This window comes from Dryobates pubescens, chromosome 12 (assembly GCF_014839835.1).
Source record: "Dryobates pubescens isolate bDryPub1 chromosome 12, bDryPub1.pri, whole genome shotgun sequence".
Lineage (NCBI taxonomy): Eukaryota > Metazoa > Chordata > Aves > Piciformes > Picidae > Dryobates > Dryobates pubescens.
In genome coordinates this window covers 30410459-30431761 of record NC_071623.1, presented here as the reverse complement: position 1 = coordinate 30431761, position 21303 = coordinate 30410459, and the positions used below count along the sequence as shown (strand labels likewise).

General features: G+C 38.6%; 1 protein-coding gene across 3 annotated transcripts in view; it reads left to right on the top strand.

The window, feature by feature from the left end:
• ROBO1 (roundabout guidance receptor 1) overlaps nucleotides 1-21303 on the top strand; it is a 532129-nt gene that overhangs the window by 494602 nt on the left and 16224 nt on the right. For all 3 annotated transcript variants that reach the window (XM_054165776.1, XM_054165775.1, XM_054165777.1), the window contains 7 exons: nucleotides 2520-2562; nucleotides 6163-6317; nucleotides 9614-9949; nucleotides 12367-12474; nucleotides 15749-15893; nucleotides 16421-16672; nucleotides 20047-20456. In XM_054165776.1, the coding sequence (XP_054021751.1) occupies nucleotides 2520-2562; nucleotides 6163-6317; nucleotides 9614-9949; nucleotides 12367-12474; nucleotides 15749-15893; nucleotides 16421-16672; nucleotides 20047-20456 (1449 nt within the window). The remainder of the gene's footprint in view (nucleotides 1-2519; nucleotides 2563-6162; nucleotides 6318-9613; nucleotides 9950-12366; nucleotides 12475-15748; nucleotides 15894-16420; nucleotides 16673-20046; nucleotides 20457-21303) is intronic.

Genomic DNA, 21303 nt, shown 5'->3' with positions numbered 1-21303 from the left:
TGTAGCTGGCACTGCTTTCTGTTTGTGGGTACCATTTTGCAGCATAGCACTTGGTGCAAGCATGCCAATTGGAAGTACAGTCCTGTCAGTCTGTACAGCCCAGGCTCTCTTTTTGCATATTACACTGGAGTGGTGTGGCCTCCTGCATCTAAAGATGCACAAGGTGCTTCTGATGGAGGAGGTGTAACTGCAGAACTCAGATGTTAACTTGAAAGGGATTCAGAGGGATCATAGTTGGTGAAACATTTGCTTCCTTTCTTTCCTTTGAGTCTACATTAATCCATTGACCTAGAAGGTTTGAGCTTTGGAAGGTACAGAAAATCAAAAGTCTTATAGCAGTTAAATTTCTTTGTTTGCAGCCTTAAAACTGTATAAGTGCTATGAAATTTTAAAACAAGCATCTTAATCTATATAAATAGAGGTGCATTTCAAATTCAGGGTGAGTTTAAAATCATCTTCTGTTTCTTTCGGCTTTGAAATGTACAAAATATTGTATAACCTGAGCCATAGCCCACCAAAGTCTGTCAGAGCCTCTCCAATCTGTAGAGCTGACCTGCAGTCAGTCCCACAGTCTGGCAGCTCAGTGGCTTTTCCTCTGCAGTAGATAAAATCCAGCACATTCACTACCTATCAGTATACTGTATACATTCCTTCTAGCTACAGCCTGGGAGAACAGTCAAGTTATTTTCTTCTTGCTTTGGTCTAAATCCCTTATTTTCACAAGAAGTCTTTGAGACTTGCAGGACACATATCCAGGCAGGGTAACCCAACTACCCCCTTCTCTATACACTGATGCTAGCAGGACATAGTAGCTCAAAATCAGCACTGTACTAAATTTGCCTTTGGGCAGCAGCTGAGTTACATCCTTCTAAGTTGCAGCTACAGATGAAGCAGTCTTATGTCTGTCTGCTAGCATCCACACAGACCTAATCGTCATCAGCTAGAGTCTTATCCATGTGGTTTTAATCACATTGAATAGTACCATATTTCCAAAGTCATCCTGTTCTATTCAGTGGAGTTGCTTACTGTTAGGCATGAGTCAGAGTGATTCTTAATGTTTCTGAAGTCTTTCGAGATCCACAGTGGAGCCTAATTCAAACTATTATTATTATGCTGTTACTGTAATTGGCCTAACAGAGGGCTTCTATTGCAATCACAATTGTAGCACACTACTGAAATTCTGCAGAGGTTGGTAGGTTATCTAATACGTGTTTTCTCAGTTGGATTCTTGACAGTAAAATATCACAGTTCTGTAACATGTGTCAGAGTTGCAAAATAAATAATACTAAGATTTTTGAAGAAGAAATTAAAAAAATAAAATAAACAAACCTCCAAGTATGAAAAAACATTTAAAGGAAAACAAAAAGAAAGAATTGCTTTTTCAATCCAGGATCCCAGTCATTAGTTCCACTGACTTCAAATGTAACTAGACCCTCTTCTTTAGCATTACTTATAAGACTTAAAGACTTACCTGTAGCACTGCATCCTACATTTTAATCCTGTTATTGTAATCACTGCCAGCATTTATCTCTCTCTTGCAGACTCCTAGTTTGGAGTTCTTCTAAAGACCAGAATTTGGCTGCTCTTTTGCTACATGCTCCTAGCTGGGAAATGTAGAATCTGTCAGCATTTGCAGGGAGGCAATCTCCTTAACCCTTTGCCAAACCAAATTCAAGCCTGCAGAATTCTGCTTGGATGTTTGCATCCTAAAAGCTAACTTTTCAACCATTATTCTTCCAGTGAAGGATATGCAGTCCATGCCACAAATAAATGCATATGGGCATACACTTTATTAATATGTAATACATCTGAAACGCTAGGGAAACTGTTTCTTCTCATTGAGGAAGTACTCTTTCTAACAGACATTTTTAACCAAGTTCTATACATTTATTATTTTATTATTTTTTTAATGAAAAAGTATCAGCAATAAATCCAATTGTAAAAGATTATAAAATGGGAATCTTCTGTGGATTTCTAGAGTGGGTCTGGTTCCATGAGTAGAGTGCAGTTATATTCAGAAAGATCATGTGTTTTTGCAGGAGGTTCAACTGTAATAAGCCATTGTTTATGTTGGAAATAAGGTCTGTTAGACAGTCATGATACCTCTTTTATCTTACCAAAACAGTAAGGTAGCATCTGGCCATTCATGACATGAAGATATGACATAAATTCTTCCACAGAGTAACTCCACTGAAGCCATCAGAGTTGCGTTAAGCTAAACCTCTTGTATCTCTGGCTGCTTTTCTTAAGGGATACATGTGTGTGCTTTTCAGAACAGAAATGAAATCTAAAACTTCGTTGGAGCCAAGCCCAGCAGTTATCTAGCGACACAAATATTGTGTATACACTTGCACTTGAAGCAATAGCATGCAGAATGAGACTCAGAGTTAATGTATAAACAATGCGTGTTTATTGTCTTGGCTAAAATGAAACAAAGGCAAATGGAATACTGCTGTGTAAGGAGTCTTTTATGATTTTTACATGATTCCTTTATTTTATTTTATTTTTAACTTTTCCAGTAACATATCAGAGAGGAGGAGAGGCCGTAAGCAGTGGAGGCAGGTAATTATGTGGTTTATTTTTAAAGCTATAAATCATGTGCAACTACATTCGAGGATGCTAGGAATGCAATTATCCTTATAAGTGATGCAGAATAATCACTTGAAGATATGCGTTTTAATTCACTAAATCAATGTATGCATTTTTTCCTCATATATTTTTATCTTTAGAAGAAGGATATGTGGCTGAAATGTTTAGTTTTATTTCCAAAGAACGAGTTGTAATATTTCAGCTTTGTTAATCTGTAAATGTTGCATCTCAACAAATGAGCAGCAGAGGGGGCACTTTAACTTCCAAATAACCCGTTTACCAGCTGATTAAGGGAGTAAAAGTAATTAAGTCGTGGCATTTATGGAGATTAAGAAATATAGCCGGTTCACAAACAGTACAAAGAAGAAAACATTTATTGGGGGGAAAAAATGCTGAAGACATAAACAGCTTATAGGATGCCTCTTTAGGAAAAAACCCAAACTTGCTATGAATGCAAAACTGTTAGAGAATCACTTAAGAAGAGACAAGGCACAGGAGAGGGAACCAGGTATGCTTTTAATTAAAGCCCCCCGCTTTGAGACCCTAGCCCATTCCAGATAAAGGATTTTACTGTCACACACTTACTGGGTTGAAATTGTCGCTTCCTGGATGGCAATGGACAAAACAGTGAATTATACATTTTTTTTCATGTAGAGGTAGAGTTTTCTTCAGGAGGCAAAGTGATATTTTTAGCAAAAAGGCAGGTCAGCACACTTTCATTTTAGCACATCCTTTTTTTTCTAGGTCACATTCAAGCAAGCCTTTTTATAAGCATCTCAGTTAAGGATTTGGCATGACAGTGAAATAAACTATAAAATCTCAAAGAGCAGCTGGGTGATAAATTTCTATGTCAAATCCTGTTTCACAAGTGGCATCTTGTGATTTTTAATTTGCAAGACTGTAGGAAAATCAGTAATGGTAAAGATTAAGCATAAAATTAAACATTCCCTGTCTACTTGAATACTGTGCAGAGGTGAGGCTAATCTTGCTGCTGCTGAACCTGGCATCTTAAGAGCAGCTGCCAAATACCTCTGTCCAGCATTGTATGCCACTGTGTTGTTGTACCTATAAAATCAAGGAGGAAAACCTCTGGAACAGTTACCATGTGATTTTTTGAAGGGATAAATCAGTAAATCACTGAGTTGCTGCCTTCCCCCCAGGATAGTGAGAAAATAAGAGAGAACAGAGATGAACCCTCTCTTTTCCTGACAAGGTTGTTCAAAAAGATACGCAGTTAACACCCTTTGTGTTCTTTGTGCCGCTGTGCTTTCTCGCTCTTCCTGTAGCACAAGCTAGACAAAGCACACTCACACAGACTCAGAGGACAAAAATGAACCCAGTACTGTCTACATCATCTACAGTTATTTCAGTACTGCTGGAGAAGCAGCATCATTTTTTACTGTCCTAGTTTTAAGGATCAGTGCCACAATCTAGCAGTGTAATTGATTTGAGGTGCTGACATCTAGGCTTCTTTTGTTCATTTACATATATAGCACTTGCAAGATGTATAATGTTGTACCATATTTTGTAGAATATGAAACATAGTTCTTCAGTGTAAAAAAAGCCATCTTATTTTTTACATAATTTCCTCCAATTTCCAAATCTGAGGTTTTTGCATCCTGACATTATATTTGCAGTGCTCTGGAGAGGTTTAGCATTTTTGCCAAGTGCAGTTATATGAACATATTAAGGCGTTATTCAGAGTTCAAGATGCCACAATGATATATTTCAACATAAACCCCACTTCTATGGTGGGAAAATAGCAATTTCTCTGGCGATCCCTTTTCTAGAGAGAATTCAAGTAATGGTAGTTGTGGTGGATTTACTCTTGCCAGCAGCTAGGTATTCACACAGTCTACCCCCACCCCAGGCACAGTACAGTAATTGTAGGATTCCAGGCATTTTCTGCAAACGTTAGAGATGATTGGAAAATACCACCTCTAGTCTTCACAAGGCTATGGAGCTGTAATGTGAACATCTCTTGCTTACACTTAAACTGCTCCAATTAGAGTTTTCCTTTACTTATGTCCATCACACAGCATTTCTTATATGATAGCACGTGTGAATGCTATTTAAAATCTCTGTCCAAAAATCCAGTACACAGATCTTGAAAGTGCTGAAACATTCTCAAAAACCATGGTGTCCTCCAAATGCCTTGAGGTGTAGTTTTGTTGTAAGTGCAGAATGGTAGGGGGAAATGGAGATTATTTCAAATCAGAGAGCTGTGTAGTCCAGCCTGCAGGACTACATAGCTGCACCATTACAGATTTACAGAAAGCACCTGTTCAGTGTATGCTGGCTTGTTGGCCTAACAGTAAGCTTCATCACCTCCTGCGTTAAATTGTCAGATGACATACACAGTGCAGTAATACATACACATATACGTATAGATCATTGTCATTCCAAGGCTGTGACTTAAGCCTGAGGCACTGGCAGCCTATATTCCCCACAACTAACTGCATGCAGTTTGTATTCTCAACTTGCAGTTTAAGAGGATTAGCATGTTATATTTCTGGAGAGCATCATGCCTAATAATATGGAGACTGGTGTCTGCGCTATTTCAAATGGAAAGTTGCCTGTTAAATCCTGTAATGAAGGAGACTGTGCTCCTTTTCTCATATATATATATATATGAAAGTGACTAAATTTACCTTTTTTTAAAAGCACCTTAGCTATCAAGGGCAATTTTAAGCTTTTAGAGGATGCTGCTTACATGGGAGGTTATAGCATGCCACTGCACAGAGTCACCAAAGATTCTATGAAATACTGACTAGAGCATCTTTCACATTGAGTAGAAAAATTCAGCAGCTTGCAAACCAAGGAATGCTATTTCTTTCTGCTGATTGCAGGAATACACTTTATTGCAAATGCAGCCAGTATGCAGCATTAATATCTAAATATTCTAAAAGGTTTTGAGTATTTCCAGTTCCTTTAGACTTGGTTAGAAGCGAGTGGCTTACACTTTTACAAAGATATATCACATGCTCAGTATGCTTAGTGAGCTCCAAATTCTCCCAAGAGACAGAGGTTTCTGTAATCTGCTGAACCCTTTGATCCCCTGCTGTAGTACTATCTAGTGGTGAGAAAACTTGACTTCATGAGACACCAAGAATTTGGAAGCATTCACGTTCAGGCTCAGCTCTTATTTCCACATCCCCATCTTGCTTCCATGTGTGATTTTTTTGTTTGTTTTGATTGCTAATTTCCCCATTTTTCCTTTGCTTTCTTTAAGAAAGGGAGAAGGGACAGATAAATAGAAATGCAGCCATACCATAACAAGAAATATAATAAAGCCTCCAAACAGAAGGACAGGTAAAGGTTACACACCAGTGTGTAGTTCAGCAAACTGAATTGATATTGGCCATGGCTGGGCACTTCAAAGTGTCTTATCAAGGAACAGGTTATATAGGAGACTGGAAACCAGTAAATAATTGAGTCCAGCTGTTTTTTTTTTCCCAATGGCCAAGCCTTTAAATATGTGATATTATTTTTGTACTATCTAGCCTTTTAAGAAGAATACATTTGAAAATACTTTTGTTTAATTTTTGAAATGACCAAGCTCTCTTTTTAAAGGCCAGGACTCCTAAACATCAGTGAACCAGCCACTCAGCCATGGCTAGCAGATACATGGCCTAACACAGGGAACAATCATAATGACTGCTCCATCAACTGCTGCACCTCTGGCAATGGAAACAGTGACAGCAACCTTACGACATACAGTCGACCAGGTTAGTTGTGTTTCTACCTTGCTAAAGAATCTTCTTTTCAGAGCCTGAGAGAGCATGCAGTTTGTCTTCTTATTTCCAGTGCATTTAGACTTAATATAGGCTTTCCTTTATGTCATGATTATGCTTTTGGTCCCTTTTTAGATCCCTTTTTTCAGTTCTCCTTAGATAGTTGTAGCAAGCTGTAGGCTGAAGGAGCTCCTGCAAAGTTCAATGTTACCAAAAGCCACGCTGAACTGCCACGTTTCAGCTTCTGAAAAAAAGCAGATAAGGTAAATTTGCAGTCATTTTGTATATCCTTGTTGCTTGGATGGAGTTAAGGATAAGTGATACTGTGGCAATTTTCCTTTTGGTCTGGGTGTGATGAGAAGCAAGAAATAAAATATAGCTACAGTACTTCCAAGATAGCCTACTTTGCAACATTCAAAACCTCCCTTGGGCTGCCGTTCTGTACAAAATTGGATAGCTGGTTTTCTGTTTAGGGCATGTGGATGAGAAGGTTAATTTCAAAGTCTAAAAGCAACTGGGAAATGTTAGGTTAAGTGGTAGCTCCTGGGAGCTTGGGCAGGACTCAGAGTGCTCTTGTAGAAATCCCTGTGAAGTCCATGGGAATACAGTTGGGGTGACATATCTGAAAGCTCTACTTGTTGCACATTTTGTTTCAAGTGGACAGCCATTAACCTGGTTTGTGTTACTGATGAAGAATGAAAATTAGTCTTTTAGTCTTTTCTATACTACCAGCATCACTAGCTGTTTTTTGCCAGCAGCACTTCCCAGCAATTCAGAGAGAAATTGTGATTACCTGTAGTGAGGTTGTGTAAGTGCAAAACAGCATTACCTCCTGTAATTAATGTGAATCCAGCCATAATGTGATGGTGGTAATTCATCTCCTGCAATATGCTGTCTGACAGTAACCAGTGCCAGGTGCTTCAGAGGAAGGTGAAAGATTTTAACATTACAGACTTGTACCTTACTCTGCCTCAGGACATCACATCCACAAATAACTGCGTAAGAAGATCTCTAATACAGAGATATTTAACTGTGGCAAGTACAGACATACCAAGTTCTAGTAACTGAAACAACAAATTCAGAAAAGGAAGAGAATGCACATTTCTGGGGGTTGTAAAGTATTATAACACCTTGTCATGAGCTTCAATGGATTCTTGCTCAATTTAGCTTTTATATTAATCTTGGACATGTTGCAAAGTAATTCCTTCCTTTGAAGTAGAGCTTATGAGCTTGAGGGTCAGACAAGATGCTCACAGTTGTCTCTTCTATCCTGGAAAATCTGGCAAATACTCTTAATTATATCAGTTTGGGCTTGCCTTATGATCTGAAACAACAGAGTTGGATATTCCCCTCTATAGCTGTGAATATGCTAAGGAACTGTGCATTTAATTATTTTTTTTAAGTATAGTGCTCTCTTCCAAGTCTGCAGAATGGGAATGTGTTGTTCTAGAAGTACAGAATAAATCTTCTGTTATGTAGTTAAACCAGTTTGGATATTTCATGTAAGGAATTCTAATGTGTCTGTAAAAAAAAAAGTGTGCCTACTGAATATACTCTTAATTATGTCACCCTCCACACAAATTCAACGTGGCTGAAATGGGAGGAGGTAAAACCATACTGTAAGTGACTCTGCAAGCATTATAACAAAGCATGAGGTGTTAGGAATGAAGAATATGATGGATATATAATTGCCCAATCGAGTAGACTTGGAAAGGAGGTAAGACTGGCATGCTTTCAGTAGGTAAGAGGAAAAGAGGAAATGAAAGCACTTAAAAAGTAGAAATCAAGAAGTTGAAGACTGTGAAGCAATAAGTAACAGCTCACATAAGAAAGAAAAGTGTATCAGACAGTAAAGCCTTCAAAAAAACACAAGCTGAGGGGCATGAAACATGCACTTATTAGCTGTATGTGATAGCTTCTGATACTGTTCCTTAATCACCAAAAATGTGGATCAGTGGTTTTCTTCCTCGAGTAGTATTTTATTTCTCTGTTCCAGGATTATTATTTTTTAAAGATGTATGTATTAAGGATTATATTTTGAGATTGAACATAATCTATATTTAGTAGTTATTTGATATAATGATCAAATCCTGAATTCTGTACTTAATTTCACTTGGCACTCTCTCCAATAAATTAATTGTGGCCACAGGTAATGGACTTCAGGTTTTGAATCAAACTCATTAGCATAAATACCACATCTGTTAAAAGAGGAGAACTATATTCATGGTGACTGTTATGTAATTATTGATGCATTAATCAGCTGGCAAATGAGAACTTTTGCTTAATGATCGTTGAATGCTGGTTTCTCAAAGCCTTCTAACTGCTGACCCACAGGCTGTGTTACTCCATTCAGTATACTTCCAGTGGATTGGGTGTGGATAGGGGGGGAAAAATATGAAATTGTGGAGCTGCTGTCATGCAGAGCCAAGAGAATGCAAAAGTCAGGCACACTGGTTCCCACAGGAGTGCCAGAGCATCAATATATGTCTCATTTACTCTGTGCAATAAGTGGTGATCTCGTGATGCAGTAACTGTTAGAAGAACAAACTCATGCTGTCTATATAACACGTTTAGCATACAGGACAATGGTATCACTGTGTTATCTCTGGTTTTGCAACATCCAAAGCAATTAAAACTTAGCAAAAATTCCATAATGTTTTGCTGTCTTTTTGTTTCCAACCAAAATACAAGACTGTACAAGGAAACAACGGTCAAATAAAGACTTGCTACTAGGCACTGAGTTACTTTTCACATTGTACTCTTCCTCCTGAATTCTCTTATATGTAATAATTTCCAGACTGTTTTACACAAATCTGTTGTATCTCTGTTTCTTATTGCAAGTACAAGAAAGGCTAAATGCTGTCGAGATGACGTAAGATGACTGTCATGTTTAGTTATTCCCCATATGAGGTTCTGGTTAGTTTTTCCTTTCAGTGCAAACTATTTTAATCACAGTTATTGATTTGATATCTACACTGCTTTGAAAATAGTGTCTACAAATGTGAATGTTCATATGGCCACTGTAGAAAAAGCCCAACAAGGTAAGTCATTGCTGATACAATTCAGAGGGTCTGGATTTGCAGCGAATCAAAACAGCGACTGCTGCTTTTGAAGCAGTCACTTAGAAGGTAAATGATGTTCTGTAAATTATTTAGTTAATTACAGTATCTCTGCTTCATGGATGCAAACCATATAGTTATGCACTTTAAACATTTTTAAAGGGAATTTCATTGAAAGTATAGTGTAAGCGAACAGAATGACCTTTTCTTTTTTCTTTCCTCTGTGGTTAGCCGATTGTATAGCAAATTACAACAATCAGCTGGACAACAAGCAAACAAACCTGATGTTGCCTGAGTCAACTGTATATGGTGACGTGGACCTCAGCAACAAAATCAATGAGATGAAAACCTTCAATAGTCCAAATCTAAAGGATGGAAGATTTGTCAGCCAGCCTGGGCAGCCCACTCCTTATGCCACCACTCAACTCATCCAGTCAAATATCAGCAATAATGTTAACAATGGCAGCGGGGAAACGAATGAGAAACACTGGAAACCCTCTGTTCAGCAAAAGCAAGAGGTTGCACCCATACAGTACAACATTATGGAGCAAAACAAATTAAACAAAGGTGAAGAGCTTTTAGCTTGTTTCTCCTCTTTAGGCATCAGAGGAGTTTTGACCTTCTAGTGCTGGGAGTCTAAAGCGTTCAGGTTCAGCAGTTACAGACTTCTGTAGTGTTTTTAGGCTTCTCACTCATTAGGTTTAGGAATCCGCAGTTAATAGTGTCAGGAAGTTAATTAGCACCATAATAGCCTTCAGATATTGAACTTGTGATAAAAAGTAACAAGCTGTATCTTTAGAAAAGACTTAAATAAACTGCATTTCCTATGGATTTGAGATTAATCTAAATTTAATAGTAGGTAAGGGATTGGTTAGGACAGAGGCCCGATGTTTTATTCATAAGCCAGATGCATGGTAGTCACATTATACTCTACCTTAAATTTTAAATAGGTCAACCCACTCTTCCCAGTTGTGGATGGAGACTAATTAAATCTACATGTTCATGTAAACGAATGGAATTTTGCATATCAAACTCTGTAAAATTGTACCGTGTTGTACACTGGGGACTCAAATGGAGTGATCCAATTCATTTTAGATTTGTTGCTAGCAAGCCTTGGATTCATATATTGTGAGGCAATGCTAACACACACAGTTTTGGAAACTAAACTCCTTTGTTACCCTGACTGAAGTCTGTGGATCCAGAAGCTAAAAATAAATTGATTTCAGTGTTAACGGGAAAGAGCAGAATGTACCTTTATGGCCTCGAGGGCATGTTTCTTTAATATAATATGTGGGAGTTGGAAGAAATGGGTATGTGATTTCTTGCTAGTTCTTCAGGCTACCTGCAACCTCTTTTAATAACCTGATTTGCAAAACAGTATCCCTAGGAACTGGACCCATTCTGACTTGGAACTTTTGGCATGGATTCTTGTAACTCAAGTGATCGCATAGCGATAAGTTACCCAGTAAAAAGATGCGTTTCATTACAGGAATGTTGATTTCTCTTCTGGACCCATCTACTCACAGAGGAGTTCAAAGGGCAATGCAAAATGTGACACCTTCCCTTGACATGTTTATATCAAGGGAAAAATCAGGGTTTGTGGCTCCTTACTAGAGGGTGAAAGCTGTAATTTTTTGTAATTATGTTTTCTTTCATGAGCTCTGTATTACATATCTGGTTTGGAATTAAAACTTGTTTGGTTTTTATACCCTGGAAGATACTGCATCTTTCAAACTGTGTATATTACAGCTGCATATTCTCTAGCATATTGTAGTGTGGAAAGGCCCCCTTAAAGCATTGTCTGCTGACAGTTATATATACATATTTCAGAGTGTTGATTTGCTGTTTATCCTCTGTGTAAACACATGTGGTATGTAGGGCTTCAGCATGGTCTGGAATGCAACTAGGCTGAGAAACTATTACAGAATACACTCTGGTGTAGAATTTATCATTTTGCTCTTTTTCCCATGCTTACATTATCACAAACATTTCTGCAGCAGATGGGGACTGGATTCTTAGTTTTGTTTATTTTTTTTTTTTCCTTTTGATTTGCTATTTTATGAGTCAATTTTCTGATCTTGGTTTTCTCATTTCCTAAGTCAAAGCCATCTTGATGATTATACTAACAGCTTTTGTGATGGGAAATAACCGTTTTGATGAGTTACACGCTGTGCTTCATTGTCACTTTATGTCCAGTGGTTCTGTTTATGACACAGTTTTATTTGCTATATGAAGAGTAACTCAGGTCCTTTCTGTTCTATGTAAATTGTAATCCCTTTTGGCATGAGAGTACTGTTTTGTCAGATGATTATTTTACTTCTGATAAAGTTTTACAGATCGGGTTGCCAAATCCAGATTTAAAAGTAACGTGTATATCAAATGCTTTGGAACTGGAGAAGGAAATTACAGAAACAGCCATTAGTGAAAAAAGGCCCTGCCTTGTAGCTGCAACCTACATGACCCAGTGTAAATAGAAATCTTCTTGGATCCAGCAGGCATTAAACAAAGACCTCTTCTGTTGTAAACCTAATTCAGTGGAGGCGCATTGTTGCTCCAGCAGATCATTCAGCCCTTGTAATACAGGGCTGACTGCTGTGTGGGTTTGTCACCTTTGAAACACAAAAAGTAGCTACCACAGTCCATTGGTTGCCCTGCATGTGTAAATTAATCAGACACCATGGAAAATCAATCAAGGTGACAGTCTATTCATATGCAAAATGCTCACACATGTCATATATATATATATCCGTTGAGGCTTAATCGTTGCAGAGGCATTGGGACAACCCTGTGTGTAGGATTTAACTTTACTTCATTTTTACTGTGGAGCTAGTAAGTTCCCACTTAAAACATGACTATAGGATGATTTTCCTTTCAAAGAAAGAATTTATTTCTGTTTTGCTGTTTTCAGGAGATCTTACTTTGTGTTACAAAGCAGGTATAGAAAAGTATAAAGGGTAGCATTAACTATACTGTTAAACTTGCAGATTACCGGGTAAATGACAGCATCGCTCCAACTATTCCATACAACCAGTCATACGACCAGAATACAGGTGGATCCTACAACAGCTCAGACAGAGGCAGTAGTACATCTGGTGAGTATCTACAGTGTTTTCTAAACCTTAGCTTTTTGGATGCTCTAGCCATGGTTGGCACTTGTTATTGGACTTAGAGAGGGGACGATGTGGAGCAACCTGCTGACAGTAATACAGCACTAACAGGTGCCTGTACTTCTGATGTATCCTCATGATTGACTGGTGCCATCTAAATGTCAATTAAGTAATTGATTGTCCCCGATTGTGAAAGTCCTAAAATCCAATAGAAGCTGGATTTCCTGATACTCATGCCCTACTGGTTGATACTGTGGTCTCCAGATGGACAAGTCGTAACAATTCCTTTTCATCTGTCACAAAAGAGAGGATTTTAATTTATGTATTACCTTCTTGGTCCTGTACTAACACATGACAACTTCATTCATATAAAGGCTCGGGATACCAGAATATTAGATTGATATCTAACACAGCTACTTTAAGAAAGTTTTCTTTCTTAAAATTAAACCCATGTATTTTACTAAGTGAAAGAACTTTTATAGATTTCAGTGGCTTTATAGCAAAACTGTTCTTGTGCATCATTCAAATGTACACAGTAGATAACTAGTTAAATTTTGGTTTTTTTATCGGCAGCTCTTATGCAAAATATCTAAAAGTCTCAAAATCTTGAAACAAGACAGTTTTTTGTGCAGGAGCTTGCTGCCCAGGGCACTGAAGTTGCACTCCGTGCTTCAGAACTTCAGAATGTGGTTTTATTCAACATCTATTGCTTCTCATCATGATATAACCTGTTCACTTTCAGCTTTGATTTCTGATAAAGGCGTGTGAAATGTTTAGAGCTAAACCAGAAAATATCCACAGGCTTGTTTGGGGGGGTTGCAGTATGTCTGATATTTATCCTATGTTTATTTGCACCAAGCCAGTTAGAGGGGAGTTGTGGTCACAATCATCAGCACCCTGGACTTTACATCTACTAATCAAGATAAGGATTATTATTTCCCCTCCACACCTTTTGTTCTGCTGCTGCCATTGATAGTCCAGTTACCTGCACTCCATCTGGACAAACTGTGACTAAGGCACAGCAGAGGCATAAGCATGTAGATAAACCTGCTGTGCCTTTGGATGACCTGAATTTTCAGGGACTGGGGTGAGGTAAGCATGATTCCCAGTGCTGACAGCTGCTCAGAAGTGTTCTGGGAGCCAGCCTTTTGCCCATTCCCAGATCTACAACATCAGGGTGTGGTGCTGAGCCTGTGCTCGGTGACATTAAGACCTGAAATTCAGTGTGAAGCCTCTCAGGATTATGAACCCATGCAAATTAAAAATGGGAAGGTGGTATTCTCCATTCTGACACCTATTATGGTTATTCATAATGCTAACAATTTATAGTCCTATACGAAGAACCACAGCAGGAATGAAGCAAGGTGACAAGAGTTATAAATTAATTGTGCTGAACCTAGAATATATCATGGTGCTTAGAGTAGAGAATGCAGATGATAGTCACCCTGGGATAGCTAAGGTCTTGCTTGACATACTGAGATACCAGAAAAATAATTGTACTTAGCTAAAACATATTCATATCTGGCACCTAATGTGGGACAATAATAAGCAGAACTACTGCCTATAAGAATGGAAAATGTGAGACAGCAGATGTGAGAAAAACCAGCTTTCTAAATCTCACTGCAACTCATTTAATCGTGTGTATAAGGCTTAGCTATGGTAACATAAAGCCATGCCTCAGCTGAGGAGAGAAATGTGAAGGATTCTAAAACACACTCAAAATTACAGTGACTTTATCTGCAATTAAAGAAGGAACAATAACAAAGATGAATAAAAATATATACCAAAGAACAATGGTGGCATTAGTTCTCATCACAGCCAGGTCTAATACTGAACTTTAAGATCACTTGAATAATTGGTCTTATTCAAAGTTATTGGAACTGTTAAACCTGTGGTTTTCTACTAGGAGCTATAATTTCCCAGTAATAGTAGTAGAAAACATTTATGCCATATTTCATCAATCTTCTCTCTCTTTTCTTCTGTTATTTTAGTTCTCCCAGCAATTATTAACCACACCTGCCATTTAGACTAAAACAAGTAATTTCATTGTGCCTAAAATGTTTCAGTGGACAAGTACAAATTACATATATTCAGTGACTTAATGCAACAGTGGAATTTTAATAGATCATATCTGTATCATATTGTATTTTAGGTTCCAGCAATTAAATAGTATAAAGGCACTTTAGAAAATATGTCTACAGCTCATTTGTTTTAGATTATAATCTATAATGTAATTAATAGAAGTAGGAAGCTCACTCTTAATGACATTGCTTGTAAAATTCACTTATAGTTTTATCTCATTTTTCGATTTATTAACAAGTTGAGTTTTGTATCCCGTGTGCTTTTTTTGATGCTGTGTAATGTTTCTGATTAAACTCAACTGTTTAAGATGTGCAGTAATTCTACACAGATACAATTACAAATTGGTTTAAAAAGCAGAATGACAGTTTATTACAATTCAGCACAACAGTGAGTTCCCAGAGGATTCTGGAAGGTGTCCAGAGAAGGGCAACAAGCTCGGGAGGGGTTTGGAGCACAAGCCCTATGAGGAGAGGCTGAGGGAGCTGGGGTTGATTAGCCTGGAGAAGAGGAGGCTCAGGGGAGACATTATTGTTGTCTACAACTACCTGAAGGGAGGTTGTAGCCAGGTGGGGGTTGGTCTCTTCTCTCAGGCAACCAGCACCGGAACAAGAGGACACAGTCTCAAGCTGTGCCAGGGGAGGTTTAGGCTGGATGTTAGGAAGAAGTTCTTCATAGAAAGAGTGATTGGCCATTGGAATGTGCTGCCCAGGGAGGTGGTGGAGTCACCATCACTGCAGGTGTTTAGGAGGAGACTTGATGGGGTGCTTGGTACCAAGGTTTAGTTGATTAGATGGTGTTGGATGATAGGTTGGACTTGATGATCTCGAAACTCTCTTCCAACCTGGTTAATTCTATTCTATTCTATTCTATTCTATTCTATTCTATTCTATTCTATTCTATTCTATTCTATTCTATTCTATTCTATTCTATTCTATTCTATTCTATTCTATTCCATTCCATTCCATTCCATTCCATTCCATTCCATTCCATTCTATTCCATTCTATTCTATTCTGTCCTGTCCTGTCCTGTCCTGTCCTGTCCTGTCCTATTCTGTCCTATCCTATTCTATTCTAATTCAAGATGATTCTGGAGGGACTATGATAGTTTTGTTTTTCAAAGATAGCACTGAGGAGATACTTAAAAGCATCACAAATACATCCTGTTTTTTTGTCACAGGGAGTCAAGGGCACAAAAAAGGTGCTCGGACCCCAAAGGCTCCCAAGCAAGCTGGCATGAACTGGGCAGATCTTCTTCCACCCCCTCCAGCACATCCACCTCCACACAGCAATAGTGAAGATTACAGTCTTTCAGTGGATGAAAGGTAAGAAACATGAATATGTCATGCATTTCTCACTTTAATCACTAGTCAATTGAACTGTAATTTGCTCTGCAATCTGGCAATGACACATTCATTCAGTAGCATTCTGGTGCTCGTCATCAGGCTGGATGTTAGGAAGAAGTTCTTCACAGAGAGAGTGATTTGCCATTGGAATAGGCTGCCCAGGGAGGTGGTGGAGTCGCCGTCCCTGGAGATCTTCAGGAAAAGCCTGGATGAGGCACTTAGTGCCATGGTCTAGTTGACTGGATAGGTCTGGGTGATAGGTTGGACTGGATGATCTTGGAGGTCTCTTCCAACCTGGTTGATTCTATGAGTCTATGATTCTGTAGTGTGGCTCTTCTGAGGTCACTTACTATTGGTGATGTGTATCTACTCAGTACATCCTTACTAAGGTGTTTTCAAGACCACATATAACAGCAATTTTTTTCTGGTCTGTTTATACATGATTCAGCTATGCTAATGACACAGTAAAAATTTGAGTCTTTGTTTTCTTAAAAAAATAATTTTAGCTATGACCAAGAAATTCCTTGTCCCGTCCCACCTGCAAGGATGTATCTGCAGCAGGATGAGCTTGAGGAAGAGGAAGAAGATGAGCGAGGTCCTACTCCACCTGTCCGAGGAGCAGCTTCCTCCCCAGCCGCTGTCTCCTATAGCCATCAGTCAACTGCCACTCTCACCCCTTCTCCCCAGGAAGAGCTTCAGCCCATGTTACAGGACTGTCAGGAGGATCTGGGACACGTACAACACCAGCCTGAACGGAGGTGTGTCATTGCAAGAGTAGTTAGATGTGTTGAAAGTCATCCTAGCCCCACAGAAAATTCCTTTTGAATTCAGTGAGGCCAAGATTTTCCTCGTGATGTTTATTCTGTTAATACTTACGTTCTAATACAGGACACTAGGAACAATTTGAAACCTAAGAAATTCATAATTAAGTTGCTTTATTATTATACCATGGAAAGGAGAGCAGTGTATCATTTTGCGGTACAAATGATGCTGACATAAGTTAAATTCAGTCATCAGGATATTAAAGTGGTATCGTTAGCACAGCTTACCATATAATTACAGTTCCATTGTTTCCAATAGATTTACTGCATTATTACCATAAAATAGCATGCATTATTTCACAGTAACACTGCAATTAACTTGTCACCAATATGTATGAATATATATAAATATAGAATTTATATAACCTATAGATTTCCTGCTTCTCATAAATCCTAATACAGGAGATTATTACTTGCAAAATGTTCTTTACATTTCCACCTACCCTTATTTATTTAAGAATGACCAACATTACTAAAGCTAAATATTTGTTACAGGGAAATCTTCTTTCTCCTCTCAGTTGCTTTTAGTGCAAACTGGTTTGCATACACAGTCTCACAACTGCTCATCCATAAACAGTGAATTCTGAAAGAGACATTTTATGCATGGTGCTTACTTTCTTGGGTTTTGTTAAGAAGATGCAGCTTCTCCATCCCAATTTTATTTATTTGTATTTATTTTTCCTCCAGTGATTCAGAAATACTGTTTGTGACCAAATAGAGAAATTCATCTGCGATATTATAATCATACTTCCTGTTTGTAGTGAAATGCAAGCCTATTATGATGGATTGAATTTGATCTTGCTGAGTAGACTGCAGAACTTTTATATCTTTTGTTTTTATTTTGTAAAGAGCCTATATTTGCTTTCACTTTTGCTCCCCAGTTCTACTTGGCTTGCCTTGTTTTGCTTCCTTTATGCTGTAAGCTAACAGTTCTTGTGCTGTCTATTTCTTTTCTCCTCCTCTATCTTCCTGAATCTTTAAAATCACTCTTATTACTTGTGGGTAGCTACTAATATTGTAATGTCATTTCCACTGGCCCTGTTATGTTGGGGCACAGGAGTGTTAATCACTTGACTTTTCTGTGTTAAACTGATTGGACACTGATGGAAAAGGAAATGCTAAATGAGTGTTATGAGTGGCTTTCCAGAACCTCAGCTACCGGTTCTGGAGAGTGGGAGATGCATGCTGACATACAAAAGGAGCAGGCATTGGAGCAGCATTATGCAAACATGCATAAGCACCTGGAAACTGCCTGGCCAGTAGAGGGCTTGCTCAACAGTAAGATTCAGGACTAATCACCATAAGTGTCATCAAAAGTAGGGGCAGAAGTATCTAGGAGGATGCTGCAATTTAAACTCCTAGGCCATACAGTTTACTCATTGAGTGGAGTGAAAAAATAGAATGTGCATTTATTTTGTTCTTACAATGGTTAAATCTGGCTTTGCTGAAAGTCTTAGAATTGGTAGTGACTACATTTGTCTTTTTTATCTAACTTTTTCAAACATTGGGTTGGGTTGGTTTGGGGTTTTTTTTGGTTTTGCTACAGTCATGCCATCAGCTAAAAAAAAAAATCACGTAGTTGTATTTATTTGATTTGTAATGCTTGGCTGCCTACCTTTTCCATCTAACAGCATTGATATGACCTATGGCATTGCTGTTTAGGAGTTGGATGTACTGTGCTCAGCACCTATGGCCCATTCTTGAAGGGAGACTTCTGTTTTGAATATGGTGTGACAGTATTTTCTAATTAAGAATACTTTCTCTATTCTCTTCAGGAGTTTTGTAAATAGTGGTTTTGTAGTGAAAATAATGTCTAAAATACTATTTGTCTTACTTTTTATTAGCTTTACCTTGCAGTTCTGCTGAATATTGTTTCAATTTCCAATCAGAACCATGCATGATTCTGGTGGTGATGACGTGCTATAATATTTCTCTGTCCAGTTATTGATGGATGTGTAGCAGACTGAAGCAGAAATCGGTGCTCTGCAAGAGTGGACAAAGAAGCAAAAAACTAAAGATTTACTGAGATAGCAGATGATGTCAGTATTAAAGTGAGAGCTGAAATAGGAGGCGATGTCACTGTTGAAGCAGGAACCACTGCATCAGATAAAGTGAACAAAGTATTGTTAATTCTGTGTGCCCATGAACCAGCTGCTCCCAATTAGCCCATCCTTAAAGGTTGGCAGGCAAGCTATATTTTTCAAGAACCCTAACATATTTTGTAACCAGTTGGCTGTCTTCTAGTAACAAAACCTAGAGAACAGGAAGACAGGCAAATATATAACAAGGACAGCTGTCAGAAGAGCTTTAAATTAAGGTAGTTAAACTTTTCTGGACAAGGTCCCTTGTCAAAGGCAGGTAGAGATTCCCATGCAGCAATGGCTTCTGGGATTTGGGGGGAGGTTATTAGATGATAGTTGACTATATATCCCTAACTATCAATTTTTTTTTATCTCCCATTCCATTCAGTATTTAATATAGCAAATGGCTCCAGGCTGCTCTTGCCACAAAGTATTATTGTTTTCTTTCAGAATATATAGATGTCCCCATCTATTAAAAAAATTAAACTAAGAATTGTGTTTCCCTCCCCAAAAGGTGAGGATGTTAATTTATGAGAGTTACCATTTGTCAGTGATTTCAATATCTGAAGGGGACCTACAGAATGTTTAGAAGGGCTTGTAGTGGTAGGATGAGGGACAATGGTTATAAACTGCATCGTGGCATATTTGGGTTGGGTACAAGGAGGAAGTTCTTTACAATGAGAGTGATAAAATACTGCAATAGGCTGCCCAAGGATATGGTTGAGGCCCCACTCCTGGAGACACTGAAGATCAGACTCAAGGTGGCCCTGGGCAGCCTGATCTAGTTGGAGGTGTCCCTGCTGACTGCAGTGTGATTGGACAAGATGACCTTTGAGGGTTCCTTCCAACCTGATGCAGGACAAGATGACCTTGGAGAGTTCCTTCCAGCCTGATGCAATTTGTGAATGAACAGCTACATGCAAAATAAGCCAATTCTCATTAAAATGAGTGATTAAGGAACTGTATTTAAGAAAAAAGAAAAAAAAGAGATCAGATTTGTTTGTAGTTGATTTCAAACTATTTCACTTATAGTTCTGATTTACATCAAATATAAAAGCTAAAGAAAATGCAAAAACCAAACCACCAATGGTGAATCTTTCAGATATAAATGGTGTTGATTGAAAAAGGCAAGTCAAGCTTTTGGGGAAACACAATGTTTTAGTCAATCTGCCCTTTCCTCTGTCTATGTTATATGACTTCAGTTCTTTGTACACCTGTATTTTAATACAGACGTCAAGCTGTGAGTCCTCCGCCCCCTCCAAGACCTATCTCCCCACCACATACCTATGGATATATCTCTGGGCCCTTGGTTTCTGATATGGATACTGACGCACCAGAAGAGGAAGAGGATGAAGCTGATATAGAAGTTGCCAAGATGCAGAACAGAAGGCTCCTTTTACGTGGCCTTGAGCAGACACCCGCCTCCAGCGTTGGGGATTTGGAGAGCTCTGTAACAGGGTCCATGATCAATGGTTGGGGTTCAGCCTCTGAAGAGGATAACATCTCAAGCGGGCGGTCCAGCGTTAGCTCTTCCGATGGATCGTTTTTTACTGATGCAGATTTTGCACAGGCTGTTGCGGCAGCTGCGGAATACGCTGGCCTGAAAGTAGCCAGACGTCAAATGCAGGATGCAGCAGGAGGTGAGTTTGTCCTCTCTTTGATGGGAAAATGGAACAAAAAGGACAGAACAAGAGGACACAGTCTCAAGCTGTGCCAGGGGAGGTTTAGGCTGGATGTTAGGAAGAAGTTCTTCACAGAAAGAGTGACTGGCCATTGGAATGTGCTGCCCAGGGAGGTGGTGGAGTCACCATCACTGGAGATGTTTAGGAAGAGACTGGATGGGGCACTTGGTGCCATGGTTTAGTTGATTAGATGGTGTTGGATGACAGGTTGGACTCAGTGATCTCGAAGCTCTCTTCCAACCTGGTTAATTCTATTCTATTCTATTCTATCCTATCCTATCCTATCCTATCCTATCCTATCCTATCCTATCCTATCCTATCCTATTTACAACCACTCTCTGCATTCCTGTTGCTTTCTGCATTCCTGTTGTTCTTACAACATTTAGAAATTCAGGAAAGGATGTTAATTTACACTAGTGGAAGAGTCAGAAAATGGGTTTTGGTGAAACAGTTCTAATAAATTGCTGCTTTGCATTGTTTTTCATGAGTAAGTCCTGATTTCTTGGTCTCAATGGTTGTTGCCAAACCTCATCCCCAACGGTGGTTTTGAGACTGAGAGAAAAAAACGCCCAACGAAACAAAGTTACAGTCACTCTTCATGAGAGATTCAATCTCTTTGTATTGAAGTGCCTGAATAAACAGTAAAACTTGAGGGTTGTGTTTTCCCTGGACTTGAGAAGGGAAGGAAAAAAAGGTAATAGAAATGTTCTCCATGTTGTATTTTATTATCTGTAGGGAATAATGTATTATAGAGATGAACAGGGTTTGTGTTGGTTTCATTATTTGACAGCTGTTATTACTTGTG